The 20,821-nt window shown below is 36.9% G+C and overlaps 1 protein-coding gene across 1 annotated transcript in view; it reads right to left on the bottom strand.

The window, feature by feature from the left end:
- Positions 1-20,821, bottom strand: part of ATRNL1 (attractin like 1) — a 557,444-nt gene that overhangs the window by 115,660 nt on the left and 420,963 nt on the right. The window contains 1 exon segment of the mRNA XM_009277899.1: positions 18,044-18,151. Within this exon segment, the coding sequence (XP_009276174.1) occupies positions 18,044-18,151 (108 nt within the window).

The raw sequence follows: 20,821 nt of genomic DNA, 5'->3' as shown, positions 1-20,821 counted from the left end.
ATAGATTAATTTTATGCAAACAGATTTAAAAAGTGTTTTGGGCTCTTTAAAAAAAAAAGTTACTTGGGTTTTCTCCTTCAAATCAGTAACAAAGTCTTATTAGGAATACAGATTAAGGGATTTCAGAATGCTTAAAGTATTACTATTATCCCCGTTTTATTCTATGCAAGGGTGAAATTCCTAGCAAACAGCTGTTAGGAATCACAGGTAAAAGTCATAGGCATGACTGACTATTTTCATTAAGATGCTATTGAACATAGCCAGGTATGCATTAACTCTGCTTTTTAATCTTGAGTTTCTAGAAGTTGAACATAAAAACACGTACTGAGAGTTACATTTTCACATGAGAAATCAAACAGGGTAGTACTATAGTTTTCCTATGAATAAGCCTAGATTGTGTGTCTTAACATCAGAGAGGATGCCTCCCTCCTGCACAAAGCAGCATAAACCGGTTTATGTCCATCTTTTTCAACCTGATGGCCCTTTGTAGCAGTAGAGGGCACCTGTATTACCTCACCTGTGTGCATGTTCCCAGCACTGTAACAGTAGCCTTCTTGCCACCATCCCCCTCCAAAATGCACCACCTTTCTCACTCACCTGTGTTACATGCATTTTGTGATCACACAGGAATGCTTTGCATAAAGGGTAGGTACATTTATATTTCTCCTGCTGCTTTGCAATAGTTGTATAGATATGTTACTTATTGCAGCTACTGCAATGGGCAGGACTTGGCTTAGGTCACAGCTTTTACTCACTCCATCGCTCACCATTTCTCCTCGCAGAACTTTCCACCCTTTTATTTATGGCAGGTAAATGGAATCAATTGTATTTACCAGCTACTCAACCTATTCACTGGTTTTAGAGGTACTGAGACAAAATACCTTATGGTATTAATCAGCTGTTTGCTGTTGAATTCAGACCACTATAATCTTGAAAGGGAAGGATTTGGATCTCCACTCAATGTGGGAAGCGTCATTCCCATTGCATAGATTGTTTCCAAGGCTCCCACATCACAGGGTCAGTGATACATACTAGGCTTTATAAGCAGCAAAGAATTTTTAGATACTTGAGAACATTTGTTTTATTCATAGCCTTTTAAAAAGACAAAGCTGGTACTGTTTTAGTCACCAAGGAATTGACCAGAGATGAACCAAACTGCCATTCCCTTATTAGCAGTGGGGAAGACAACACAACAAGGATGCATAGGCTTTCTTTAATTCCCCGTAAGTATTCCCTTAGTCCTTATCAAAGTAAATACTGATGCTGACTGCTCACTAAAGCCATCAATTTTCAAAAGTTTCCTCTGCCTTAAAACTTACTTTACAAGCATCATTTTAATATTATATTCTGTGATAAAAGAGCTTACAAAGGAGCGTAACATGAGAGTTCATTTGACCCTATATCTCTGGTAATGGGCACCGTATGAAATATGAACTTTCTTATCTGTGATGTATTATCTTTTGCTTGAAATATGGCTAATTACTGTCATTTGTTAGAGATGAGACAGTTGAGTATCATTTCTTGTGTCACATTGACTTCAAGTTACTTATGATTCCATGAAATTAGCGACAGTGAGTTTCTGAATACAAATTTTAGAAGATTCATGATGTACCTCATAATTATTAATACACTGCCTTCACTGAAACTTCAACTGAGGAAAAGGGTACCAACAATAACACTTAATAAATTCATTATCACGTTCATTGTAGATTAAAATATCCATAGAAGTAGATCAGTGGTCTGCATTAGTAACATCAGACCACATACAGAGTACAGTTTCTCCATTTGTAGCTTAAAAAAATCATTACTTCTGCTTTGTTAAGTATTTGTATGCAATGCTAAAGATTCACTTTTCAAGATAACCACTTCTCCATTTTCTAAAGCTGTTTTATATCACGTACTCAAGAGTTTGCTCCCAACATACAGATACAACAATCACACAAGTAGTTCTGTTTGTAAATTCTATCATGGTGCAACTGACTATAAAATTGATCCTGCTAAGTTTTATGAATATACTTAACTGTAGCTGCCTACTTGCTTTTAAGTTTGATGGTGTACTTTTGCAAGGACAGTTCTGCACGTTAATTTGTTTGAAAGATTAGGACCCACATTATTCACAGCTACAAGTTAATATATAGCAATGATTGTCATTAAATATGACTTATCTGTTGGAAGAGTTGAAAAAGAAGAGATACTAGTTACATGAGAACAAACACAAAGTGATTGCTAAGACTAATCAAAAGACAGACTGGAAGGATACTACTCAACAAGGGCTCAGACTCCATGACCACCTCTGTTGTGAAAGCAATCAGAGCATCCTTTTAACACACTGACTCTTTTGTTCATAAAGCTTAGTGATCTAACATGCTTAGGAGAAAGGTATTAGGGATGACTCACTCTACAGTACCTGAGAGTACACAATTCTCTCATCTCTGGTTGACAGCCAGAGCCAGTAATAAGATACAGTGTTTCTATTCAGATGTTTGTATGCATCAATTATATTTGTTAACATACCTGTTGACCTAAAATATACTGTCTAGACACTAACAACTGAAATGTGTCAATAAAACACTGAAAGAAGATGATACCTTTATGATGTGGCAGGGATTTTTTAATTAGCCAGATGAACACACCCATTCCAGAAAGGAGGTACTGTCTATTTAAGTGAAACTTTATTATTATTAAAGAGTGGCCTGCCTATTTCCTGAAGATGGAAAAAAGAAGATAGATACTAGGGAGAAAAGTTACATCTGCCTGGACTACCTGGTAGGCTTCAGAGGGAACACTAGCAAAAAAGTACTAACATACACTAAAGAGAGATGATTTTTAATAGTAGGCTCTCTTAAAGTGCAGCTGGCATACACAAATAAGAAAACTATGATTGACGTGTTACCGAGAAAAAGAAGAAAGAAGAAAAACCAAGGAAACAAAATCAGACGTAGAGAGAAAACATCTTTCTTATTTACTCTTGGTAATAGGTACTTGAAATCTATTTTTTTCTTTTGTTTCTTCTTTGAAGAACTAAAATAGCATTATCAATTTGTACAGCACAGAAAACAGCTTTGATACAGTTCACCTTAACTTTACTGAACTCCAGCCAAGGCACCCTGCATTAAACAAGAAAGAAGAGAGACTTTTCTTTCCACAGCTCACCAAGTTTCCAGGCTGCTTTCTGTAGTCAACCATCACTCTTCAAGCAAAGTTCTTCCTTCAACATCTCTCAGCACAACTCTACAGCCTTTTCAGGAGAGCCTGCAAATTTGTTATTTATTTGGATCTAGGCTTTTAGAGGTGCTGTTTCTAATTGGCTAATTGGTCAAAGCTGAGGATAGGTAAAAGCCTGTGAGTGGGGTCTTCATTAACACTTTCTGGTTTGTTACCGTGTGAACTGTGCCTAGTTTACCACAAAGCCTCTAAAAAAAACCCCTCAAAAAACTGAACTCATCTCACCATACATGAGCCACAAACTCATAACTGTGTTTTGTAACTGCACATGCACTGCCAATATTTAAACACAATCTTTAAAAAACACTGTGCATAGTATATATAGGTACACATTGCAACTACTAAAATGTAAAGTTCAAGAAAAAATTCTGGAATTTATGGGGTGGCATAAGAATAAAAACCCCCAAAATATATCAAACCAAGAAATATCAGCAGAAAAGCAGACATTGACCACTCTTACATGCTGCTGCTGAAGGAAGTGCCCTTACAGCAGTTCTTTGATTACGTTAACGTCAAAGCTTCTCTAGTTTATGCAAGAACTTTATATCCAACTTTTTTCCATGCACCAAAAAAAAGCCTGAAATCCTGAGCAACATAGATTTTGGTTTTTGCTAATGTTTTTCATCTGGTTGAGTTAGTAGGGAGTACACATAGTACCCATAGTAGAGGAATAATGAGATGGGCACCACTTAAGCAAATTGGATGTAGACAAGTCCACAGGACCAGATGGGATACTGGGAACTGGCCAATGTCACTGAGAAAATGCTATCATCTTTGACTGGTCATGGTGATCCGGGGAAGTTCCTGATCTCTGTAAAAAGGCAAATGTTACACACATTTTTAAGAAGGGCAAGAAGGAAGATCTGGGGAAATTCAGACTGGTCAGCCTAACTGGCTTCCCACTGTTGCTGGGAAGGAAATCCCCCTAAAAGCCATGCCCAGGCACATGAAGGACAAGAATTTGATTAGGAATAGCCAGCATGGATTTATGAAAGACAAAATTTGCTTCACCAACCTGGTTACTTTCGGTGATGGTATGACTGGCTCAGCGGAAGACAGCAGTGGATGGCATCACCTTGACTTTAGCAAGACTCTCAAAACAGTCTTCCATAGTATCTTTGTAGACAAAACAGTGAGATATAGGTGGCCTAGGAGTTAGGAGGAAAGCCTGACAGTACAGGATTTGTTCAGTCTTAAAGGGAGAAGGCTAAGTTGGGATCTTGTTGCTGACTCCGACTATGCCATGCTTTTCTCACGGGGATAAGAAAACGGGCAGCAGAAAGAAGTTGCAAGAAGGGAGATTCTGATGAGATATAAGGAGAAGGCTTTTCACAATGAGGGCAGTCAAACTTTGAACAGGGGCCAGCGAGGTTGCAGAATCACCATCCTTAGAAATACTCAAAACACCATTGGACAGGACCCTAAGCAATCTGACCAAAGGTGCCTGGCTTTGCTCAGGGGTTTGGCTCATCCCGTTTCTTTGACTGACAGATGACTACGAGAGGTTCCTTCCAACCTAAATTATTCTATGATTCTATTGTGCATGATGAATGATGTTTTCTACAGACTAGATTTACTGCCTAATTCAAATTCAGTAAGTAAAAATATTAAATTTCAGCTTAACATGAACTCTCCTAACAAGGGTCAGTTCCTTGGTCCCATTAATGTAAAGTCTCCAAAACAGCTGATGAGAAGAAGAGGTCTCTAGTGCTGTAAATACTCAGCTAACAAATAGCTGCATTTGTCTGTCAGAAGTGCTTGCCATGTTACTATCTTAGTGGTCATAATGCTGAAACAGAATGGTGTTTGGAGAAGATCTGCATACTGATGAAGAAAAGCTGGTTAGAGTTAAAACTGGGCAAGGCAGAAGTGAACAGGGGAAAGCATTTGGAAGACCCTACAAATACAGAGAAGGTGTACCAAACAATGATCAATATAACCCATTGTATAGAAGAGCTTTTGGATTTCTCATTCAGTCCCAGCTCTCATTAAGCAGCATTTCTGAATAATCCTCTCTGCCTTTCCCAGTTGATCTAAAGTTGTTGCCCCACATTCTGGAAGATAATGAGTTGATTGTACTCTTTTCACCTCTAAGGGCAACTACAGTTCTATGATATACTTGGACATTTTAAGCCCTTTGAAAAACTATCTGAAACAGAGTAATGGAGTATACCTCAGTAGCAAAAGCTATTGCAGAGATTGCAGTAAAAACGTCAAACCTACCCTTTGCTCTCTGTGCTGGTTTTCTAAAGAATATAAATTCAAGGTTTCAGACCTTATCCTCAAGCTACTCAGTGGCTAAGATGGCACATCTAAAACACAGCCTAAAGGTCTGTGATGAAACTTTTTTTTCCCCCCCTCATCTTGTACAACGGAACTTTTTGGAACAAATCCAATTCCAAGTATCACAGGAGACGTAAATTCCTTAGGATTAGGTCAATAATGTTACTGAAATATTACTTTGTCTGCAGACTTTCACACACTTCCCTATCATTTACCCCAAATTCTGGACAAGTTTCTCTGACTTTGCCCTCTCTCACATAAATGCAAAGCAAAACATATACATCAAACAAAACAAAGCATGACATCACAGGCTCCTACACTAAATGCACTGGGTTTATGCCACTTCCTGTTGTGAGTATCAATGGCCATATGCAGTGCATGTGCAAATTGTAGCACTATGTCTAGGCTTTGGGAAATATGGTTTGGGTTGCATGCTAATTTTATCAACATATTACTTAGTGAAGAGGTCACATTGGGGGAGATAGGAGCAGTTTTGTGCCATTTTATGGATGTGTATTTTGTGCATTTTATGGATATATAATTGTTGCTCCAAAAGCATCAAAGCATCTTCCTGTATGGCCCCACATTAATTATTGCTTTCCTTCAGGGTCCTTGCACCCCTTCCAGTTCTCCTCTTAATTCCTTTTCACCTTGAGCTGTTACATATTCATATAACTAAAAGAAAGTCACTAATAAGACACACATCTGGGTTAAAGAAGCTTATTTAAAATCTTTAGCTATTTATTTTGCAAAATAGTGGCAAACTGGTTATAAACTGTTGCTAGATCACAACCACACTGCGCTTTCACTCACTTTAATGGATATCGTCTGTGGAAGTTTGCTACTAGAACAGAAACAGATGCTGTAACTGTTTTGGAGAAAAAGAAAATTAAATATTCAGATTGTAGTACTACTTTAACCACTTAATTATACTGGGAAGTGAGAAAAAGTAAATTTTTTTTTTCAAATTTTTAAAAATATATTTCTGCAATTACTCTGCATTTAACCATATACACAAATCCACTATTCCTCAGTAAATCCATCAGAGTAGGTATACTATTTCACTAGTCTAGTTTTAATGGTGCTCTAGCAGATACACATTGTGCTGGATTTGGACCTGGTGCAACTCTACCTTTCTTGAGTTCAGCAAGTGAGTGATGGAAGAATGTAACTCAAATAACATTCATGATTAAGCCCTGAAGGTACACAGGAGTACATGACAGTAAGTTTTGGAGATCTTTTTAATGCATATTCAATTTATGATGTTTGGCTGGCTCTGTTTATAACAAAATGGTAACATATTTTCTTTCTTTTAATATGATTTTAAAATATTCTTCATGCAAAAAAATGAAATGTGCACTTTACAGCATCCATATGCCCAGAGGAAAATGATCTCACTGGATCTCATTGCCAAAGTCATGTCAGCGCCTCTTAGTATATTTAATGGCTATCTTAAAGAGTGTCCTACACTTGTGTGTTTTGTGTCACAAAACACAAACTGTGTTTGTGAGTCACTGGATAATGCTTTTCTTTTCTGCATATAAACTGATATTTAAGTGTGTTCAGAAGGGTACATTTGATTCCTTCTGATTCCTACAATTTGAAAAACTTCTCAATATAAAATAAATTGCTTGTCTACTTTTCCAAGAGCCCAGTGGCTTTTTCTTTAATAACCATTAAGTTGTTTGTAGAACAGAATAACTTTATTTATTAACTCCAACTGGTTCAATATTTATACATCTTTTTCAAAGGCCTAAACAGTTGAGACAAGAAGCTGACAGCAAGTGTCTCTTTAAACTTCCCAGTTTCTTACTGAAAGCTGGATAATAAAGATAAGAAAAAAGTCACCTTGCCAAGGATATAGTGTAAGGAATAGCACTTGGAAAGGCAAAATTCTACTTTAAATATAATTCCAATAATGTGAATATATACCAAAGATGAAAAAAGGAAAATTTTATTTCATGTATATCTGTTAAAAACTTTACTGCTTCACACTAATGGACAATAATGTTTTACAGTCTTTGTTATAGGAAGCTCTAATAGATTTGTAAAGTACACTACATTTATAAGTGGAAATGATCACATATCACAAATACTGCTTACTTTTTAAAGGCGTTCCTCTTGTAGAGATGGCCCTGATACAAACTTACTGATCTTCCCAATTTCACTGCAGTCTAGCTGCCTTTGTAACTTCTACTTTACTGCAGCTTCTACTTTACTGCAGTATGCCATTCATAATCTTTTGATTTCCAAAAGAAATTGTACAAGAAGAAGGCTCCTTCAGGACCATTAAAGAATCATACCATTGGGCCCTAAATCCTGATTGAGCCCGCTCATTCTTCCAAGTTCTAATATTATGGTATTTTCTGTAATTAAAAAAAAGTTGAGATTATTACTGAAACTAACACCTCATGCAATGTTTCTACCTCTGCTTTGCTAAAGCCAGTGAATGGAATGTATGCCCTATAACTTACATACCCAGACTCCTCATAGCTTCTTTGAAATTTTGGGTTCCTCACACCAAAGAAGTGATCTAGTCTGCCTGTAATTACTATATTACCTTTCTAAACAATCAGTGTGAAAAAGGAAACCGCCTCTCACAATATGCAAGGGGAAAAATAGGCCTCTCCTCCTCTTCCACTGAGAACATAGGGAACAAGGTGGAATGCTACGCAGCACGCTTATATTAAATTCCCCCAGCTCTGATGATGGGCGCACAACGAGAGCGGGACCCACGTTTGTCTTTTGCACAGTAAAGCAGACATCAGAACAGTGATCCTGATCCAGGCAAGGAGAAAGCTGAGCTTCAGGCTCTATGCAGTCCAGGGGCCTCATGGTCTACCTAAACAGGAACATGCTCCAGCCTTTTTCTTGAAATTGAGCCACGATGCAACCAGAAATTCAAAAGCCATGATGCCCAAAGCGCAGCAGGCAGAACTAAAGCTAGACACCGAGATGGAAAGAGCATACTCTGGAACTCTGGATCCTGCCCAAAGGGAACATTTTACATCTGCCCCCTTCCAGAGGGGTGTCCAGGTCACCCGAGCAGTCAGTTTCCCTCTAATCTGTTCTCCTTTCACCACCTGATTAATCCACTCTTGTAGCTGTAAAAATAAGAGTGTGTGCTCCCACAGGATGCCTGGGGCTATGTAGGTATAGTCCCCCTCGGGCTCAGTGCTTTCTTACCTCATGGACAAATGCTATTCTCACTATACTGTTGTGCAAAAGGTTGCCATCTTCAAAATTATTTTAGTTGTAGTCCTGACCAGACATAATATTTCAGCCTTTTCTGTGGACTCAGGCAAAGCTTAGCTAATAACGCTCTGAAAGCTGAGTCTGTAGACCAAGTAGGAAAGTGCTACCGGGTTGAACAGTCTTGGCAAGTAAGCAAATTGGATGGCTCTCTGAAGCTTGGGTGAGGTTTAGGCATCTGTTGTCGAGGGCAGGTGCACTGCCTTCTACGCAATGAATTCATATTCACTTCAGACTCGAATTTAGTTTGATAGAAGTTATAGAATGATAAAACTTCAGTGGAAACTGGCATAACCTATGGGATTATCCAAGACGACATGCAGGTTGACAAGTTCTGTGAAGAAAAGCAAAGGCACTGCACTTTTGTCTCCTGTCTGCTGCAGTTCCTATGTGTATTGTTGTTGGCAGGAAGAACTGAAACTCAAGGACAGAGCTAGGAAACGGCATGCAGGTAAAGTCTCTGAAGCAAAGCTAAGGACTACAAGATGCCAAATATCAAACGCTGTACAGTAGCCAGTTCCACCTGGAAACATGGGAAATAGCTGATGAAAGACTATAGTTTCTGTATCTATTTCTTCTTCTCCTTTCCTTTTAAAAAAGGAGAGAAATGTCCTGCTTTAAAGATGAGAATCAAGTTCTGATCTAAAACCAAAAGAAATACTAAGAAAATACATATAGCTACAAAGAGTAGCCTGTCAGAGAACGGCATATGAAAATCAGGTGCACAGAAAAGCCCAGTCAATCAAACTGAGAAAAAATTCAATCTATGTGCTTTTTAGTTACCCTGATAGCATAATTATTTCCATGCTTTGGTACATTCAGTTTAAACAATTCTGGAAAATTCTCATTGTCATGGATTTGCTATCCAAAGGCAAGATTCCCATAAGCAAACTTTGTTCAAAGACAATCCTAGAGGTAAATACATACATATTTTGTTTTGCATTCACTGAATTTTGTATCTATCTACTTTATGAAATAAGATGTTAGAAAAATTGTATTTATTAATTTTAATGAACATAGGACATGTACAGTGTCATTATTCATAACATTTACAGACACATCTAAACACTTCTGCTTGAAAACAATCAGAATATTTATTTTGATACATTCAATTTGCAACTATGCATAATACAATAATTTCACAATTTCTATTCACAGCACGCCAATACCGCTGAAACACCTACATTTAGCTAGTCAGCCAAAATTCCTGCTAATTGTTCCAATTGAGCATGAAATTTGTTGGCAATTTTGTTCAACACAAATCATATATTTCTATCCAAACAATTTCTATAGTCATCTGATTATGCAGTACATGTGCCAAATAAATTTTGTGAAGTGGAAAGATACATTTTTGTCAAAAAACCTGAACAAAATCAGGTTTTCAGAACTAACTGTGAATTCACAGATCCTATAGCTCATAAGCTAATAAGCAGAGGCTTTACTCTCTTGTTAGTATGAAATATTAGGACATCAGCCTGCACGTAGAAAAATCTCCTATACATCATATTTAAGGCATTCTTACAATGTCTGTTTGCCCATGAGGGTAAACTGACTCAACAGAAGTAAGCAAGCAAACAAGAGAATGTAGTGATTAAAAATGTGATTTTCTGTAAATTTAGAGACTGGATACATTCCAGAACCAATCTAGAATTTTAAAAACTTTCTCTAAGGACTCTGTCAAACCATCAACAAGCTTTGAGGTGTTAGTATATCTTTTAGCAATAAACACACACAAAAAAATTTGGTCTATATGAAAAAATGATGTGGCTTATTCCAGGCTGCATTTCTCAGACTATTTTTAGATTTCCCATATGCCAAAGGAGAAAAATATTGCTTAGAAATCTTAAAATATTGTTAATTTGGTTCTGTGCAAGGAATTGAACTTCTATACGCTTTACATTGAATAGAGTTAGTATACACAACACACACAAGATATCATAGCTGTGACCAGTATGCATGAGCAACTAGATTAGGTATTTGTTCTGAATCACAGGCTCAGAACATTCACACATTGCTAGACATAAATTTAAAGAGAAGCAACAAAAATCTTATGCAAATATAAAGATATTTAATTGGGCAGAGCTACACTGTTGTATATGACCAGTGAATGAGGAATTAAATAGTGTGAAATCTAAAGTTCTTATTTCATGAAAAACAGTTCATTATATGAGGAAGGAGTTATTACAGAGACCAAACAATGCTGCTTTCAGGTAAATGCTTTTCTGTAATGGAAGAACTACTGAACGTGAATTTTGCGTATGATATAACATCCCTCACACATGGTATCACAAAAGGATACCCAAGGTGAATCAATCACTTGCAAAGAAGAAAATAGATTAGAAGGTAGGATTTAAAATAAAGTGACTCAATAGCTTAGGAGAAAGTTTTCCAGATGAACAGGACTGAGGGAGTGGGCTGAGAAGAATGGAGTAAGCCATTAAGGTCAAAGTGTAGCACAAGATAATGGAGTTCTTGAGGCAGTGGACAGCAAATTCAGCATGATCTTTGAGTAATACAGAAAAACAGAAAATGTGATCCAATATAGATTCTTCTCTTCAGTGTCAGGTGTATCACCTGACTACATTTCTCTGAGATCTAGTACTGTAGGATGCATGGATTTTGAAAGGCTGTAAAATGGTAATGCACTGGTTAAGATAAAAATAATTACATCATGAATACAGACTTCAAGGAGAATATCGAAGCTATTCCAGAATGGATTGGAGATCATATGAGGCAGACTTACAGTCATGGAGAGACTGAGGGTCAGAGATGACTTAACAGTTTCTGATCTTGCAAGAAAACTGAGGACGTAAATCAATGAAGATAACAGCAAAAGTGAAGAGAAGGGTCAGAAATACTCAGTAACAGAAAACTAATAGTGCAATGAAGGTAATTAAGGTGTTCAAACAACAAAAATGGAAAATTTTCAGAGAGTATGCACAAGGAAGAGCTAGGCAGTAATCAGAATAATAATAAAGACAGCTGAAAGGAGAGAAGCTAATGGAGCTATGGGTACATGGTACCTGAGAAATGTTTGTCTAACCTGTTCTAAAAAGCTTCCAATAAAAGAAATTCCATCACCTCCCCAGGCAATTGCTTCCAGTGATTCAGCTTTATTATGAGAAGTTTTTCCTGATATCCAGCCTAAACCTCCTCTACTACAATTTAATCCATTACACCTTTGCTGCCTACAGTGCATGAAAAGAAAAGATTGTCGCCCTCCTGATTGCTATGAACCTTTTGCATATTTGAAGGTCATTATTTTGACTCCTTTCAATAGTCTACTCCAATTTCCTTGACTTTTCCTTGTAGTTATATTTTCTAAGACTCTGATTGTTCACGTTGTTCTCATCTAGATTCTCTCTCCTCTGGTCCTTCTTGAGCTGCCGTGCCACAGACCAGACACAGTAGTTTTAGTGAAGCCCTTTCCAATGCCAAGGAGAGCCTGGCTTACAGACATAACATACGGACAATATGGATAATCCAAACTTGGAATTAGCAAGGGGTAAAAAAAAAAATAAACTTCGCTAGGAAAGAAAAATATTAGTTAGGAAAATGACAATTAAACTCAGGGATGAGAGTTCTAAAAACACCAACTCCTCATATGCACATCCAAAGCCTTCTAAGGGGCAGGTTACAAAAAAACAATGCAACCTTTGTTTCTGAATGACATTGAAAAGAACAAACAGGGTAGGTGCTCTAAACTATGTTTCTGCTCCCTTGAGTGCAGCTACAGCTTTTGCAGTCCCTGGAATCTTTCAGAACAACCTGCAACTTGTTCTATGGGATCATGGCTGAACTGGCTTACAGGCTGTATCCTATACTTGGCATTACATGTTCCTCAGCACTAACCATGACAAAGATAGAAACATGGATTAGCCAGTGAAACTATCCTTCCCCATCCAGGAGCATGTCTGGTTTTCTCACAAGTAGTGTGGGATAATGTCTTGTTATCCCATAGTAAAAATAAAGAATAATCAGATTTGATTGCATTTTAAACAAAATTTATAATAAATAATTAATACAGTATACTAATATCTTCTTTGAAGTTCCCAGAGTTCAGCTCCCCAATAAGCTTGCATGAGCAACACCTGCAACTTTGCAAATTATGCAGCATGACTTTTTAAGTAAGCAAGAAGTGTAAGTATAATGGTCTTTGATAGCTACTGTTGCCAAATACGTACTGCCTTTATGGTCACTGAAAATGAGATGACCGTTCTAGGGACAATTTAATCATTCCCTCAAATAAATTGTTACTTTCTTACAAGGGCACTGAATTTATCCTCTGACACTGAGACTAAAATTAGGAACTGAGATTATCAAGGGGCAATCTGATGACCTGTAACAACGAGTTGGGAAGAATCTGTTCCTTGATACTAGACATTATGTCATCAAAATAATGCAGGTGTAATGCTGATGAAGCATACAACTAGTTTCATTTTGTACAAAATAATGAAGTATGCTTAGGTTGCAGTTTCAAAAATTGCTCACTGAATTATTCAAATTAAACAAGAAAATGAACCCAACTTAACTGGATTTATTTGTAAAGCAAGCTAAAAAGTCCTGACATCTTATTGGCAACACAGGAGAAACCAGCAACACAGCTTATTAGTATAAACTTCGATTACCTAAACCCCACAAATCTCTGCTACAGGATTTTAATGTGTTTTAATAAGTCACTCTGATTTCCAATAACCATTCTTGATATAATGATAGCTACTGGTGTTGGTGCATACTTTCCAATTCTTTTACTCAAATAAATGAGATATAATGGCTGATCTTCGCTTCATACTTATCAGAAGTGCCTGAAATTCAAATCTTATTTAATGTACCATAAATATTACTTACTGCTTGCTAGAGAAACAAAGCTAGATTTTACTTGAAATTCAAAATTCTTGAGATCATCTTACCTTGTCAGAAGTAGAGAACCATCTAACATCTGTGACAATTTTACAGGAAATGCAGTAACTTGATGGAAAAATGATTGAAAGATTTACTGCATGTTTTTCTGCAGAAATAATTATTACAGAACGTCAATTTGCAAAAAAAAATAGATATCCAAGTAATACTGTAAAGATATCAAATGGATGATCATCATAAGAGCAAATTTGCACTTGGTTCTTATGCAGGCAATAACACATCTGTCTTTACTCCAGCAGATGTAGCACAGTAGATGCTGCTGTCCAGAGACTTAGCATGACCATACATTAGAGTTTACAGTAGTGCCCACCTTATCTCACAGGCCTAAAGAAAGAATCTGTCCCTATTTCAAAAAAATCACGGGCTCTGAATGAACTGAAAAATACCCAGAAGTTAGGCAAAGCAGGACAGAAAAAACATTTTCATTACTTTTCACTTAACATACAATTTAACTAAAATGACTGTCAGCAGCACAGTGGAAGTGACTCTTCAAAAGTGGTTTATATTTTGGGGAAAAAAATGTTGCCTAAAGGAGGCTTAGAATATGAAGATAGCCTAAATTATTTAGCTTTTAGCATATACTGAGCAGCAAAAAGCAACCAGGTCTGGAAACGGCTTAGATGTCTAGAAAGAGAAATGAAAGGAATAAAAAATCCTTTAACACTGAGGGCACTGAGTGTCAGGAAGCATTGTAGCTATTGATCTATGATGCTACTTTAATTTTTCATGATTCTGGTATTGAAAAAATTACGGTGGTATCACAAAATATCGCCATATTCTCAAACTCTCTGGACAGGGTGCTTCTGGTGTTTTCTTACTCTGCTCCTTAACAGCCTGTGCTATGTGAAACTCCTAACAAGGGGACCTTAGGAATTCTTTCTCTTCTTTTACCTGCCCCTGGGACACCAGCCACTTCACTGTAGCCCCCCTTGACTGTTCCCCTCTTGGGACGCAGAGGTTCACTGCCTTCCAGACTTCCCTTCCGCTCCTCCACCGGAGTAACTTTAGGCTGCTCTTGTTCTTCCCAAGAGGAAGGAGGAAGAGTGAGGCATGGCCTGCCTCCAGCCTCACCTTCCCTTGTAAGAGCTCATGCAGATTTCATCACTTCTAAGTAGGGAAATGGCAATCATAATGGAAACAGATGAAGATGCAGATTAGGGCTGGCATGGGTTAAATAGGATAATTGTGCACAAGATTAGTATCATGAATATCATGCCACAGCAGGAGTACATATTGCTTCATAGATTTAGAATTAGGATGCTACCATGTTATCATTAGCAAGGTAGTGGTTGACGTGATACCAAGAGGGAAAAACTAAGTTTGATTTCCTTTATGTTAAGTTTAAGCTGACAATAATATATTTAATAGTTGATATAAGGCCAACATGACAGAATGGATGACAAGATGAGCCTTGTTAATGTCATGTTGTGATTCAGTTACACAGAAAGGCAGTCTGAAGAGGTAAAGATTGATGAATAATATGGTTTAAATTGGGAAGAGCAAAGGTTATTGCCAATGTCTGAACCCCCTCAGACAGCAGGAAACAGGAGGAATATGATGCAGATTAAAGTTTTTTGAAGGAGTTAATATCAAGATACTGTCATTTTGTTGGGAAAACATTAAGATAGACTGGCTGGTAAAGACTCCAAAGCAGAAAGAGAGCCCAAAATAACAGAGATCCAACTCTCTTCTGTAATGTTTTCAGGATTTTATTTTAATCTGTTGCAAATTGCTGCTAACTGAAAATAGACCCAAATATTATCAGTTGTATTGTAAGTATCTAAACTAGGCAATCATTTTAAGTACAGTATTCATACTCTTATTTTTTTAGATATGCTTTCCAAACACTGTGCAAAAAATGCCTTACTACTGCAAACTAAAACTCTACAGTGAAACAGTTGCTCTGGATATTTACAAATAAATACAAATAATAAAAGAAAAGCTAACCAAATGGCATACTGGAATTACCATGTAGATAGTCATATGAATACTGACATGTACCAGACCATCAGTATTAATATAGAACACCAGCTGTACAAAACCACCATCATGTAAGCCAGATGACATTAATGAACAGCAGTCTTACTATGCAGTTGAATGGGAGACTTGCAGTAATGTCTGGAACAGTTCAATGACATTACACTGTGCCCCAGGGACCCATGGATCAATACAATGTCATTGGAAGTGCCGGAGTTATTACAACGTCAATAAAAGTATACCAACAATGTCCAAAGTATCAGTGAGTAACACACAATCTCAATAAAAGTATGAGGTGAGGGGATGCAATGCACCACCATTAAAATTGGAACCCCTGGTATATCTGTGCAAGATCTCCGCAATGCCGGTGGAACATTTTGAAGAGAGTTACTGTATATTCCTCATTTCTACCAAAAGATCTCTAACTTTAAAAGATCCCAATGGGCATCAGATATCACAGAATTATTCAAATAGTTTAATGATTCTAACTTAATACAACAAAATGAAGTTACAGCTACTTCGTACTATCCTATTTAAGCACTGCATCCTGGAAGTACATGTGTGATCCAAATTCCCTTCAGTCCGAAAGAGAGCTGAGAATGAAGAACAGAATGGCATTACAACTTCTAGTGTCCTTTCGCAAATTGAGGATAGATAGGGAACAGAAGCTTAATATAGCTCTTTCTTACAGAACATACATCAAAGGACAATCAATACCCTGAATCACATTCATTTAATCCTCAGCACAATGCTTTGTTTTGATATAGATCAGTATATTGTAATTCCAAGGAAACTTTGAATGGACTCCATTTTGTGTACAACTACGTATTAATTAGGAAAAAACACTATGGATACTGAATACTAAACAATTACTAGAAAATGCTAGGCTAGGAAGAAAAAGCTAATAAAAACTGTAAAATATAATTAAAATATTTTAGCATTTACCTCTTTTAGTGCTAAATAAAAGATATGAGAAAAGAAAATGTGGCAATTAACTTGTGAAGTTTACTTCTAAAGTTTAATTAAATAATCAGTATGTACAGAATTAGAGTTCGGATGCCTCAGCTCCCACTCATTCCTTCCCTCTGAAAAGACAACAGAGAAAATGTTCCCAGATACCAGTGTAGAAACAATGAAATCACATTCAAAAAAGTTAACTTTTAACTACAGTGTAATGTGTCCTCAGCCTGGGGAGCTGGAGAGGTCTTCTGTTCCAAGATAAAAGGAGACAGAAATATGGTGATATTGGTGAAGAATGTGGGGGTTCTAGTATTTGGTCAGAAAACAACAAAGCTTCTTCAAAGAGATATGGCATCTTTATTCACTGTCTATTCAAGTATTTAAATTATGCCAGCAAGAACAATTGTGATTGCTTCCTATACAGTAGCAGGACAGAGCACCTCAATTTGATAAGCACTCAAGAGCTGATTCTTTTTCTTTCTGCTATGAATCTCTTTTTCACATTGCTCACTTCTCCATGAACCTTAGAGATTTGATAGAGTGTATTTAATCTTCCATTGAAAGAGGCTATTGAGAAAAGTAAGAGAAGCTTTGAATTTAAGAGGAATTGGCAGCAATGAAAAGAAAAGTACAATCTTGAAAGATTTCAGAGCTATCACACCTCATTCCCAGGTCTCACCATAAATAAGATAAAGTAATAACTGTAAACACAATATTGTAAATAAAAGTAAAGGAATAGAGGATTACGATCTACCAAAAACCCAGCCTAGATTAGATATTCATTATTATCCACATATTGTAATTCTCCCTCTATTTTCAGGTGAAACTTCCAGAATCCATTTCATGCATTATTACACTATTCCAACATCACATTGCCTTGCATATTATTATTTCTTTTCCAATGTACTGCAATTACAATAAAAGAATGCAGTAATGTAGCCATTATCTACAAACAAAAATATGCAGTATACTCTGTATTCTTTAAACCTGTACATATAAAACACAACATTGAAATTCGACTCACAGCTGCTTTATTTATTTATTTGTTTGTTTGTTTGCTGTAATCTTTGTTAATTAAGATAGATGTTAACTAGGGGGCACTGTGTACGTGAAGGACCGAGCATGAGGTTTGCTCCCTTCTTAATACCTGTGTCTTGCGTTCCTTCAGCTCACATCCATCACGGAAGGACTGCCAGGTGAGCTGGCTGTCACTCCAGCCCAGGCTAATAGATTCTCCAGTGGCTTTTGTTACAGCTCGTGTCATGCTATTAAAACTCTGCGCCTTGAAAATGGCATAACATATGTAGCTGAGACTTGTCAGCTCCAGGTAATCAGACGCTGCTTGGTTTCAGAAGCAGATGCAGATGAGACTAGCAATATAAATATGCAAATCACAATGGTCCCTTGTCAGCACCACTGTTCCTACCTCTAATGGACCTCGTAGAAAGTCTGTTTGCTCAGCTCCTACTTCCAGTGCTACATCGACAGAAGCAAAGGGGCGGCTGGCCATCTGCTGTCGCTCCCGCATAAGTTGCTGATGAGGAAAAAATGATGTTTTAACAAAACATTAAAAAATGCACCAGATATTAGTCTGCCCTACTATACTTCCCATTAAAACATAAGAATGCAAATAGCATGCAAATAGCAATATTTGTAATATTAAAGGGAGAAAGTTATACTAAATTATCATCATCTATATTTACTCGAGAACTGAGCCCGGAGGGCTTATGTTGTCTACAAATGGTCTTTCAGCTTGAACTCGGATGAAATCTCCAAATGAAAGCTTCCCTAACTGACTGTTCACTCTAAATAACTTTGCTATTTGTGCAAGTTGCAAGCAAATATGGGAAATGGTTGGTAAAAATAGTTGAAGCCTAATTCCACTGATAATACATGCATTAGAACACTTGCCAAGAACAAGTCCACTTGGCCTCCAAATTTTCATACTTCACAACTAAGCCAGATGGAGTTAATAGTGTCAGGACTCATAATTTTATGCACTATCTTTTCCGCAGTTACTTATATATGAAGAATAATGTGTCAGGACTGGGAAGCCTGCATCAGTGTATTTGAATACAATCAGCTATGCTCACAGAGCTTGTATAATCCCTTCCAATCATACCAGTGTGCATAGAAGTCCCAAGCAAAGCCACAAAGCTAACTCATATTTCTTCCTCAATCTGTAATTAGAATGCTTATTAAACCATGATGAATAAAAATGATGACCAGCACTAGATATTGCAGATCTTACTTCACTGGTTCAGCGCAACTAATAATAGCATTATTAAATATTTAAAGTGAATGAGTCGTGCAATTAAAGTTGTGTGCTCCTTCAACTGAATAGGATGTCACAGCATCTTGAAGAGACAAAATGCTTGCAAAAATATTTTATTAGAAAAGAGCTAAGTTTCATTTTCTTAGCATTTTTCTCCCTATTACTTCTCTGGAAAGCTTAAAACATTAGAAACTGGTATTTGAACGTAAACTACACTAGCACTGTGACGTACTGTTCATAAAAGCCTTTGAAATGATAAAAGGTATGCAAGCAAATATTTGCTGGCAGCTTACTAATAAACACTTGATTTAAGGTCTGTTACAAAGCAACAAGCTCATTTTGTAATACTTCTCATGCATTTTTTCTTGACTTGCATTTTAAGATAGTCTATAGAAATCTAAAGAAGCACTCGTAACGTTAAAATCAAAACAGTAAAGTAGTCTCCTAATGCATACCCAGTACATCCCTAAGACCTGGTTTTTATAAACATGCAGTATATTTGTCAGTAAGCACCTGCGCAAATGGGCTCCCAGTATATCATACCAAGAGGACAATTGATATGTCTTTGGGTGAAACTACGTTTTATATTTAGAATAAATAAAAGCTTATTTTGAATATCTAGATGGTTAAAAATTAGGGTTTTAACCCTTCTTTTAAAAATGAAACTGGTAGTCTCTGTATACTGATTTACAGCAGCACTGATTTGCATCAATGCAATATATTCATAGATTTTACAGCCAGAAAGAACAACTATGACCCTCCAGTCTTACCAACAACTTGACAAAGACCACAAAAATTTAAAGCATAAAATACTGAGTCACTACATGCTAAAATTACTATATCTAGCTCCTTTTCTTCCTAAAATAACAAAAATTTAAGAAAACAATGTTATTAGAGCAGCCCTGCCATATGGAACTCATTACAGTATTGTAAGTCTACAGAGCTACTGGCAAATGCTTACTTTTTAATGGGAAACCAAACATTGTTTTAAACAAATAGAATTGCTTGGGGGAAGTATTTAAATGAGCAGAAAAACCTACGCTCCAAATGCACAAACAATTATTTAAAAGATTTACATAATACAGACTATAAAGGCATGTGTATTTGATATGCTCTCTGTTTTTTAAGGCTAGCAGTTTTCTTCACCTCTGCTCCTGGTCATGCGTTCAGGAAAACCTTTTCATTCACAAGGTCGTTACTGTAATTTTGATACTCTGTCATTTGAGAAGAGTACTACGAGGATTCTTAATTAGCTCTGTAAACAAGAATGAAAACTTTAAACTGTTTGGCTGCCCATGAAGCGCTGCTGAGTTTGGTGGCTGAGCACTTGCACGTCAAAGAAAAGTGCTCTATTCAAAATACTGCTTCTTTCTGTTCAGCATTTTAAAGCTCCCTGTAAGGTGCAGAACAGGAAAAATAAGATGCAATGAGAAGAAATACAGGAAGATATTATGATGTTTAAAATCAGTTTTGTGGCTGGAAAAGGTCACTAACTCCCACCATCTGCAACTGTCCATGTATCAAGCATGGGACAAAGGTAAAGTTCCAGTTATAGAAAACCTTGTGAGTTAGATTATGGCATGGCAGGTGGCATTCAGGTGTGACACCCTGTGCTCCAGTCACACGCTGTTTTCATGTAGCCCATATGGGTATGGGGAAATTCCCATCATTCAGCCATAGGCCAAGAAACAGGGAAACTTTCCAAAGATGGGTATTGTAAGAAGAGTGAAAAAACTCTTCCCTACCTTTTTCTTATCAGTCAAAGAGATTAAAAAACCCACACAGATTTCATCATAGCTCAGGTAGAAATAAACATAGGATAGTGGAAAGTGGAACTACGCTGGTGTTACTTATATACTCATATCCAAAAAAATTACTGCATTTAAAAATCATACAAACAAAAAATAAATACATACTTCTTCAGTAATT

The sequence above is a fragment of the Aptenodytes forsteri genome, unplaced genomic scaffold (assembly GCF_000699145.1).
Source record: "Aptenodytes forsteri isolate BGI_AS27 unplaced genomic scaffold, ASM69914v1 Scaffold15, whole genome shotgun sequence".
NCBI classification, from domain to species: Eukaryota; Metazoa; Chordata; class Aves; order Sphenisciformes; family Spheniscidae; genus Aptenodytes; species Aptenodytes forsteri.
Note: the sequence above shows the minus strand (reverse complement) of the source record. Positions and strands in the feature narration are given on the sequence as shown.